The sequence below is a fragment of the Nesoenas mayeri genome (genome assembly GCF_963082525.1).
Source record: "Nesoenas mayeri genome assembly, chromosome: 20".
Classification (NCBI taxonomy): domain Eukaryota; kingdom Metazoa; phylum Chordata; class Aves; order Columbiformes; family Columbidae; genus Nesoenas; species Nesoenas mayeri.
This window is the reverse complement of record NC_137569.1, coordinates 1,446,625-1,457,517: the sequence shown is the minus strand read 5'-3', so window position 1 is coordinate 1,457,517 and position 10,893 is coordinate 1,446,625. Positions and strand designations below refer to the sequence as shown.

General features: G+C 50.3%; 1 protein-coding gene across 4 annotated transcripts in view; it reads right to left on the bottom strand.

The window, feature by feature from the left end:
- The window catches only part of ACACA (acetyl-CoA carboxylase alpha), a gene marked incomplete at its 5' end in the record, with an annotated part of 85,497 nt that extends 81,185 nt beyond the window's left edge, over positions 1 to 4,312 (bottom strand). For 2 of the 4 annotated variants that reach the window (XM_080357062.1, XM_080357065.1), the window contains 6 exons: positions 610 to 738; positions 1,312 to 1,410; positions 2,561 to 2,642; positions 3,078 to 3,187; positions 3,405 to 3,543; positions 4,180 to 4,312. In XM_080357062.1, coding sequence (XP_080213188.1) covers positions 610 to 738; positions 1,312 to 1,410; positions 2,561 to 2,642; positions 3,078 to 3,187; positions 3,405 to 3,543; positions 4,180 to 4,305 — 685 coding nt within the window. The remainder of the gene's footprint in view (positions 1 to 609; positions 739 to 1,311; positions 1,411 to 2,560; positions 2,643 to 3,077; positions 3,188 to 3,404; positions 3,544 to 4,179) is intronic. The other 2 variants (XM_080357063.1, XM_080357064.1) reach the window with 2 other exon arrangements.
- Positions 4,313 to 10,893: the final 6,581 nt, after the last annotated feature.

Here is a 10,893-nt window from a genome sequence, read left to right as displayed (position 1 = left end):
AAGACATGAATGGGATAGAAATCAAATATCCCAGTTGAGAGGGTGCCTGGAGTTGGAAAAATCAGCAGTGATTTTGTGACCATCGAGAACTCCAGCCTATCGAGGTGAACACAGAATCTTTTGTCACTGCTCCACGCCATTGAATTCACAAACTCACAGAAAACCTTTTGTATAATACAGAAAATCATTAAGATGGGTAACATGGAAAAATCACAGACTCCACCTCCTCTGTTCCCAAAGGAAAACTCCCAAACCCCGTATTGTGCCAGGAATGTTTCTTATTCTAGAAATCTTCCTCAAACTGAAACTTAACAGAAGATGAAACCAAGTGTGAGGTGATGGGTCTCTATTAAAAACACCTTCCTGCATTGAACAAAATCCAGAAGAGAGCTCTTAATGAAATACAACTTTGGTCCTGTATTTTGCCTCTTTCTCCTGAATCTCACCCAATTCTGCAGGCTGGGCCCAACTGATATGTGAAAGATCACTTCCCACTCTCCAAGACTCAGTTCTGTGAAGCCAACAGTCTACTTCTAGCTTGTTCGCCCATGAAAGACAAATCAAACATCTATCCCTCTCCAGGCGAGCACGCAGCACGACCTCAGATACCTCCCAAATAGGAGCCACCTACCCGCAGCCCGTCATCAGCGTCCTTCACGTAGCCTTTTTCATATAGTTCCTGAGGAACATTCAAGATACGCTTCTGAAGATCATTTTCCTGCCAATCCACTCGAAGACCTGCAATATAAACACCATCTTCTGAGCGCATTTTGCTGCACGGCTCAGTGAGAACACACACGCCAGGCACCGGTGCCACAAAAAGCAGCCCGAGTTCCACAGGAACCAGCCTGGGAACATTCACAGAAGAGGGAACGGAGAATGTCAACAAGCATCTCTTTTTTTATTTTCTGTGGAGCAGATCTCCTAATCCAACAGATTACGCCCTCCTTCGCCTCCCTTGTGCAATTCTGAGAAACACGCTGTTATTTACACTCTTTTGAAACTGGGTAGAGTTTTGTCTGTGAGCTCCAAAACTACACGGCTGAACAGTAGAGACTGCAGCAATGCCAGATACTACAGCTGTGCTGTTGGACTAACAGCACGTTACACGATACGGACATTTTGCCTGACATATCCGTGTATATCATAGACAATATGTCTAAGTCTTAAATAACACAAATTTGAAACCTTGAACAGATGGAACGTCACTTGGAACAACTTTTTGTGCACAGACACTCCTTAAAGATTAGATATGTCTATGAAAAAAAGCTTAGGAAGATTTTGATAAATACAGGGCAATCTCATTCTCACCACTGCCGCTCCACGGAAGGGTCGGGATGCCGGCAGTCTGAGCCACTATTGAAGATGCAATTTTATCTCCCAAGGCCCACATCGCTTGGCTTGGAGGACCTGCAAAGAGCAAAACCAATGCATGAGACACAAGAGAAATCAGACACCAGGGAGAAGTCCAGAAATCAAATTTAAGTTCCATGCAAGAGGGATAAATAAACACTCCTAGCAGGGTTTCTGAGTGTCACATCTCAACTGGCATGAATCAACTGGCGAGCAGACTGGAGTACTTGTGACCAAGGAGGAGGAAAAGGCAATTGAAACTGAGCGACACAACCACAGACACGTCCCAACGGCCTGTGAAGCGCCCACCCTGTTAGAGAAGTCTTGGCACTTGTGTCACCCTGTCCACGTGCCCTCAAGCTGGGCCTGCGGGTACCAGGAACTGGCACAAGGTGACAGGAACTGGCACAAGGTGACTGACACAGCGCATCACACGTGACCGGGATAATAATTCAGTGCCCTGATTTTACTTGAAATGAGTAGCGTATGATCGGTATGAGATTTAAACTGGAATTAAAATACAGCTTTTAAACCTACTCCTCTTCAGCAGCCCAAAGTATTTCTGCGGTTATGGCTCAACCCACTGCAGATAAAAAGATGTGCTAGCAGTCAGAAGGTGATGCCGCTATCCCCAGGCTACGTTCAGACAACGGCTTTTATCACAAGCCCATCTTCAGTTTTCAACACAGCACGTGTCCAAAACCTCATCCAATATTCCGATCCATGTGGTTGAGGCTTACTGAGCCGAACATCTCCAGCACTTGGTTAACGACACTGTTAACCAGATCACAGATCATGCACTGGCCATGTAAAACTCCACCCTTTCATAAAACTCAAATACAAACACCCTCTTTAAAGTGACAACAGTGACATTCAGATTTTGAAATCATCTGCTCTAGCAGGAATCTCTTCTGATTTTGTATCTCATGACATTCAAAGATACACTGGAGAACCTGCCTCTGCTCCCATACAAGAACTATTACCCGTGTCTGTCCAAACCTTATCTAGTTCATTCGCCTGGATGACGGGAAGCAGAGCCGCTGTCAGACAGCACAGCGTGCTGCTCTGACTGCTGTAAAGAACACATCATTAGTCTTGCACTTGCAAACCAGACCTCACGGCTCTCAAACGCAGGATTTTCTATCACACTATACCTATCTATCTTAAAATAAGGTCTAGACATTAGATCCGAGGTGCACATCCTCACCCATGAAAGCAATCCCGTTTTTGTGGAGAAGTTCTGGCAGCTTAGGGTTCTCGGACGCATGGCCCCAGCCAGCCCACACAGCCTGCACAAGAAAATAACAGAATTCACTCTTTGTTTTAGTAAAACAAGCAGACATAGAAAGCGTGCAGATACTTCAAGTCCTTCTTTTCCTCATGGCAAACACCTCACGGCATCCAGAAGCCAGTGCAGGCGCTGAGCCACGGTGCAGGCTCAGTTTGAAGGGTCTTGCGTCGTGTAGACAAGCAAAGGCGGCTGCTGTAAGATGTCGAGAGGAACTGAGCGTAGGGAAGTGAAGGGGTGATGGAACCCTCTGTGTCCTGCAGATACTCCCGCTGGGAAACCCACCATGTTGTAACACGCATTGCCTTTTGGTGCTAGTATAGATTGGTAACTTCAATTTCCTTGATCTGTCTGTTTTCCCCGGATACTGCTCGTTATTTGAGAAGATTGCTTGGTGTTACCTCCTGTTTTGAAAAGAGTCTTTGGCACTTCTCACCTGCACTGGAATCCGCTTCGCAATATCAAGGATGAGCTCCACATTTGCATAGTTGTTGTTGTTTGGTCCTCCTGGAACTGGGACGTAGTGATCTGCCATTTTAATGTACTCTGCAAACACAAAGAAGGTCTCATTTAGATTGCAAACGTAATAAACGGCACTTGGTCTAAAACTCCCTACACCTACAGTACTGGAAGTGCTGAACCTGCTCCCTTGACAGAACGCTCCGTGACGCAGTGGAGACCCGTTCAGCTTCCAGCGCCCCTGTGGGCACACACGGCTGTGCCAGGAGCAGCTCGTGCCCCTTCAACCGCCTTTACAACTCACCCGCATTTGCTTTCAGGTCCTCGGGAGTCACCATGACCACAAATCTGATCGCCCGCTCATTTCGGAACATCTCGTAGGACCAGCGGCGGATGGACCTCATGCATTTCACTGCTGCGATGCCATTATTTGCTATCAGGACCTGCGCACACCAGAAACAGGGATGGAACAGAGTCTACATAGCACAGAACACTAAACAATCACTAAAACAGTTTTTCTCTGCAGACTGTTTGTCCGGTTTTGGGGCTGTGTGGGTTCGTCAGCCAGCAACCCATTCATCAGGAACATTTAATGGCCCATCAGTCAACTTAGAAACCAGCTCTTGCTCAACCATAAAGATTTTAATGTATTATGCTCTGCTTGGATTAAAGAGCAAAGGACACATGAGAACAGGCGTAACAAGTGAGTAAAACTTCCGATGCCTGAGAGCAAGAGCTCCCATCCATTAAACGAGTACCCATTTTTAAGTACATTTCTTAGTGGTTTTTTCCAGTCTAATTTTGTTGTATCTGTCTATAAATCCTTCTAGACCAGCAGAAGTACTCTGGCTCACTCCATTTTGTCTTGCCTGTCACGCTAAGCTAAAACAATGGGATGTTTATCTATCACATACAAAATAAAACAGAAACAGAATTATTACAGGTAGAAGCACAACTTTCAAATTCAGCAACATTACTATTTTGGTATCTGCAATGTACAGCCTTATAGAGAGAGAAGTCACAGCTTGAGAGAAGGGAACAAAATGCAATATGCTATAGCCAAAAAGGCCAGTACTTACCTTTTCAATAACTTTATTCCCTCCAAACCGAGTAACAAATTCTGCAGGAGAAGCCACCGTGAAATCCCGCTGCACGTCAACCTTCTTCCTGTCCCGGCCTTGCTTTACAAGGTGCAAACCAGACATGCTGGGCCTGAGGGAATATGAGGAGACAGAAAAAAGCCACTTGGCAGTGCAGACGTACACAAATACCAGAAAAAGGTGTAAAGCTCCCCTTGAGCATATTCCCCAACAGCCAAGCAGGACCGGCCTCGCCTCCAGATCACCACGGCCTGGCCTCTGGTTTTCAGTTACCTTCTAGTCACCCTGTGCAAAGCAGGTTATCTGCACAAATTCCAGTTATGCCAACATATAAATACATTAAAAGATGTTCACCGTACATTGCTGCCCAGCACAGAACAACACCGCTCCCCTACGCTGCTTTCAGTTCACTGAGGAAAGCTGGAAAATGCCACCCATGTCTGCTGGCTTCGGTAAAACAAGCTACTGAGATCAGGCCCCGCAAGGGAACGCTGCTGCCCCAGCTCCAGGGACAGCGCGGAGGCTCCGAGCTTGCCTACTTCAAATAAGTTTCCAAGAATTTTCCACCATCCAGTCTTGCAATACCTTCCTCAGCTGTTCCGAGAGCTACAGGACAAATTAATCACGTTAATTCTACTACAAACAGCAAAGGCGGTTTTGCGTCTGAGATCAGCTCTGTGCTCCGCCGCTGCCTTTCTATGTGGGGATGGGACAGTCGCTTCGGCTTCCACAGAAATAACACGGATAAATCACCCTTTGATTTTTATTTGCAAGCACTACAGGATTCGATTTGCTAAAATTTACGAAGCTGAAATTGGGAGAGGAAACTGAACAGAAACGCAAGGGCCGACCCATCACGCTGTGCATCCACCATAGTGCGGCATTACTGGGGAAATAACATGGTATTTTGTAGTGTAAAGCCCCTGAAGCTTTATCTCTCGGCTCACCCCACAGTTTACCATTTTTCTGACTGTACTTAGTGTGCGTATCCTAACAGGCTCCTTTCCCGTGAACACACCGAGGTCCTCAGCCCTGCCAGCACGCGGGGTTACAGACCCTTCCTGCAGGAAGGACAGATGAGTACTGGGAAGGTATTTAAAGCCACCCAGCAGCACCCAGCGCTGTCACGGGCAGGGTCTGTCCCCGGGACCCTGCGGGTGCTGCCGGTCGCCCTTTGGCCACAGGAACCCCAGCAGGAACCTCTGGCCTCATCGGCTGCTGAGGAGCAGCCACCATTGAGCAACCCCAGTGGGACACAGGCTGGGATGCGGCAGAAATGACTGGAATCGCTGGGGGCGGGCACGGGGGGAAAACCAACCCGAGGACAAGCCATGGACAGCATCTCGAGGCCTCCTCTGACAAACCCGGCCACCAAGGGCAGGCAGCCCAGAGCTGCACCCGCGAGGTCCATCCCCAGGGGAGGTCTGGAGCCCCCTGCTCTGCCCCGGCTCCTGCTGGAGCTGTGAGCAGCACCTCGGAGACATTGCCAGGGAACTTCTACCCGTCCCCACCAGGAAGGGCTCACAAACTGCCCGGCTCACCCACCTCAGCCCAGGAATTCAAGGACAGGAGCCAACAGGCAAGAAAACAAGGAAAGGTGTATGTAAGGTTGAATTTCTGCTACACTCATGTATCTATAGAGGGTCAGAATCCACGTGGCAAGGAAGGAGCGCAGCCCAGCAAGTGAGACCGGTTTGTTCACTACAGGATTATTGAAAGCGGTCTCAACATAAATAGAAAAAGATAAAAATCTTGGAGTCAGAATCCGTGAACATGTATGAATACGAACTATCCTGCCAAGTTGAAATTACCACGTGCATAAAGATATCGCTGCAGATAAAACGTCAACAGAACCAAAGGTTCTTCATCCGGAATCACACATAAACACTTGTTTATAAGCAAGTATAGCTCAGTTTAATTTGTGACAGTAAGCATACCGAGAACATTAAGTTTATTTACTAATTACCACAGGCTGCGCATTCTAATCAAAACAGGAGTTATTTTTCCCTTTTGCAGGGTAAGATGAGGTAGAAGTTGGGCAGCAAGGAAGAAAGACACCAAGCTCTAAACGAAAGAGAATAAACGCTGAGTTAGTAACAGTCACCCCTATCAATCAGCACAACTGCGCTGCTTTCTTACGGAGGAACTTCCAAAATGCTCATCTGTTCCCCAGTTCATAGAGGTCAGAAGTTGTGCAGCATCTCAAACTTTGTCAACACTGATTCCCCAATTAACCTTTCTAAGAGCCCGTGTGCACAGATACCTCCCGGTAACTGGCGAGGCTTCAGAGGATAAAATTAACACGGAAAAATCTGCGGGTGCGTTCCCAGCGCGGCTGCCCCAGCGCCCCGGTGCAGGCAGCTGCTGTGAGGAGCCGGAGCTGTAACTCTTACCTTTGCAGCATGTGATATCTCACTTCCTGACCCTGCTCTGCAGAATCCTCCATGCTGTCTCAGTGAAGGAATTCACAGATTTCCAGCTTATGACTTGTCTAGCGTAGCTGCTGCTATTTTGGTTTCTTTTTCAATTTTGCAACTCAAAACCCAGCAGGAGAAAGCTACGAAGAGCCTCTTGCGCTCAGGCGGTTCTTGAAGCAGCAGCACATCCCCGATTGCTTAAATCTTTTGACCTCTGTCCCTTGCTTTCCACCACCCCTCTGTCAGCCGCTCTTCCTGTGACGCAGCGTGCACGGCGAGGGGAGCAGCTCCCTCCCTCCCTCCCCTGCGTTCGGGGGAAAGCAGCTCATCAGGAATGAGAGAAAATAATCTGCGGGTTATGTCACCAAGCTCGACACGGTGGTGCTGCGGTCCACGTGATGCTCGGCGGTGCTGGCAGCGGTGGCAGCCCCGCTCCACGCTCCCCACGCCGGGGTACGTGATGTTCAGTGGTGCTGGGAGCCATGGCAGCCCCGCTCCACGCTCCCCACGCCGGGGTACGTGATGCTCAGTGGTGTTGGGAGCCATGGCAGCCCCGCTCCACGCTCCCCACGCTGGGGTACGTGATGCTCAGTGGTGTTGGGAGCCATGGCAGCCCCGCTCCACGCTCCCCACGCCGGGGTACGTGATGCTCAGTGGTGCTGGGAGCCATGGCAGCCCCGCTCCACGCTCCCCACGCTGGGGTACGTGATGCTCAGTGGTGTTGGGAGCCATGGCAGCCCCGCTCCACGCTCCCCACGCCGGGGTACGTGATGCTCGGCGGTGCTGGGAGCCATGGCAGCCCCGCTCCACGCTCCCCACGCCGGGGTACGTGATGCTCGGCGGTGCTGGGAGCCATGGCAGCCCCACTCCACGCTCCCCACGCCGGGGTACGTGATGCTCGTGGTGCTGGGAGCCATGGCAGCCCCGCTCCACGCTCCCCACGCCGGGGTACGTGATGCTCAGTGGTGCTGGGAGCCATGGCAGCCCCGCTCCACGCTCCCCACGCCGGGGTACGTGATGCTCGTGGTGCTAGGAGCCATGGCAGCCCCGTTCCACGCTCCCCACGCCGGGCGGGCAGGACAGCGCTGCACGGCTGCCACACCAGCTCCGGCTGCACCGAGGAGCCGGGCACAGGCTCCTCCGCACCCACATCTGAGAGAGCAAAGGGGCGACTACAGGGGCCCACGTGCCCCAAGATTTCAATCAACACGTGGGATTTAATACCAGATTTTGGGGAGGGTGGGGAGGTGACGAGGAAAGCATTTCCAGGGCTGCACAGGAGAATCAGAGGCACAGTCTGCACAGTCTGCACGGCACAGAGCACGGCGCTGATCCAGACACAAGACACCAGGTCGCACTGAGCACCAGCTGGGACACTGGGAGACCCTGCACAAGTCACCTCTCTGCTTCTGTTTCTCCATCTGTAAAACAGACCCTGCACAAGTCACCTCTGTGCGTCTGATCCTCCATCTATAAAATAGACCTTGCACAAGTCACCTCTGTCCTTCTGTTTCTCCATCTATAAAATGAAGACGAGATCACTCCAAGTGCTGTAAAACAGGCATCCTGATGAGCAAAGTGTAACAGTACTGCAGGGCCCACCGACATCGCTGGAGGAAGGAGGAACGTTTCCTCAGCATTGAGCACATGCAGAAACACCAACTGCAAACTTGGGCGCAGGGAAACGATAAGCAAGGGCTGTGTGGGTCTGTCCCGGCACAGGGTCATACCAGGTAGTACAGCCTTTATTTGATGCACACACATTCCAAGAGTCGGAGCAAAAGCCACACAGGAGGGGATCGCTCAGAAAAAGGAACAAGTGCCCGGAGGAAAAGCGTCCCATGCGCGTGGTGACAGCTCACAACCTTGAGCCGTGAAGGCCACGGGGAGGTCACTGCAGGGATGGCACTAAGAATAGCGCGGGCGATAAGAGCGCAGCCAGGGCCGCGTGTCCGGGGCAGCGCAGACACACCGTTCCGTGCGGATCCGGTTTCCTCGGGCATTGTCAGCAGAGGGCAAAGGGGACAGCGACACACTGTGGACCAAGGAACGCAGGCAAGGGGAATAAATCACCAGGCAGAGACACAAGATACCAGGGAAAGAAGAGTTTAAGCAAACAAAATAACTCCAACATAACGTATCAACCTAATAACTAAGTGCCTCTCTCACTTGTCAGCCTTTGCTCCTCTTTGGAGAGCTGCTCAAACCTACAGACTCTGCTTGATAACACCTGCACCGCCTCTTCTGGTCCTCACTTCCTAAGACCAGCAAAACCCAGCAGACATTCAGTGACTCTACTGGGTATGTATTTCATGTAGAAAATGGTATATTCTATCATTTCCACAATAAAACACTTCCATTAGATTTCTTCAGTTTTGGTCCTGATTCGCGATTAAAATTTATACACAGTATAACTGAAATTTTATTTTTCCGGTTTCGTGGGAACAGCTTCCCAAACATTTGCTTGTGCTCCAAAAGCCCGACCCACAGGCCCCAATCCAAACAGCTTCTCACCATTGTAGCTGCAGGGAAACGAATCCTGCATGTACACGCAGCTTGGCGTTAGAGAAGCAGCTTCAGCACTGACTAAAAACACTCATCGTGCCTTCTACCAGCTGAATCCACCGCTGGGAAACCAATGGACACGGTCTGCTGCAACACCCCTACAAAAATATGCTGCACAAGGATGCGCCGCTGTCACACGACACTCACCAAACACACACGCTCTACAAAGCTCGTTTCCTAAACGTAACGCTACACAGAACCCATATGGCAAATACCATATGAAAAGCACCCCCCCTCCAGAGCCCAGGCCTGATGTCAGGCTCAGGAAAGCCTGCGCGGTTCTCCCCACTCCAGCCTCCCAGAGCAAACAGCGTCCACCGGAGCCACGTACCTGACGCACAGCGCGGCCAGCAGCCCGCAGCCACCCCAGCGGCGGGACGCACCCCGCACTGCCGCTCGCCTCCCCGTGCATTCAGAAGGTGGTGGATGCACCAGCTGGTACGTTTGCATGGCAGCCCCGAGCAGACTGCAGCACGCACACCCCCCAAAAGGATCCATATCCCCCCGGGTTAGGCCTGTAAAGCTGTGCAGAGAACGCAGCTCTCCTCACGTTGGGCTTTACATTTTGTAAATATGTAAGCGCTGATGTGAACATGTATCTGATCAGGGTGGCAGGACTCAAGCTGGCTGAAGCGCCCGTAAGATCTGCTCTGGTTTTAGATCTGCTCTGGTTTTAGATCTGCCCTGGTTTTAGATCTGCCCCGGCAACCCATTTCACCGAGGCGGCGGCAGAGCCAGCACGGCGCGGCGCAGCAGAACCCTGCAGCTGGAGTAAACGGGTCAGTGTGCCTGGCAGAACAGGCACCGGGAAGCAGCAATCTCTGCTTATTCATAGACAGTGTTTGCCTGCGATTTTAAAGAGATAGAACAGTTGCCTTGAATGCAGATGCTGCTGGAAATCAGTGCTCCAACCTACACATCAAAATAAATGACTGAGCTGTGGCAAAGGTCTGAGCCAAAGGATTCCAGGAAATTATATGAAGGACGCAGCACCAAAAACAACCAACCAAACAAAAACCAGCCCTCCCCTACTCCCGGGCTGAATAACTTCGTTTCCATGCTAACGCAGATGTGATGAGCCACCAAGGCAGGTCTTCAGCCTACAGCACTAACTTTGGTTCCAAACTACAGTGCCCAGACCAGCATAAGCTCCTAAGATTCCTCTCAAATAATCAATTACTGCAACTGATGCAGATTTTAAGTGCACCAAGTTTTCACCCCTCAAAAACACCCAGTAAATCCAAACGTCAAACGTCTCGGAATGCACCAGCTGCATGTCCCAACCCCGCTGAACAGCCAGGGCAGCCAGCAACACACACGAGTATTCCGATGGGGACAAAGGACGCTTCATTAGCTTTTCAATTAGGAAGATCAGGTAAGTAAGGAAGTAGGAGACACCATCAGAGCTGTGGTATCCCAGCCAGCTAGTCTGTGCAAAATCTCCCTACAAATATATGAATTTAGAGATGATATTTCCCATGTTAACTGAGGTCAAAGGGAGTAAAGTGTGTGTTCCACCAAAATAAGAAGCAAGCTACTTCTGAGAGATATGCAGATGAAAGTCTCTGAAAGTGTATTTGTTCACCAAACAGAGTAGCTTTCAGGTAAGATAAAAGTTGTAATCCACAGGTTACCATATAACCAGAAACACCAGGAATCCCAAACACCTGACGAGCTGCCTCTTCTCCAACAGACACAGGAGGAAATTCAA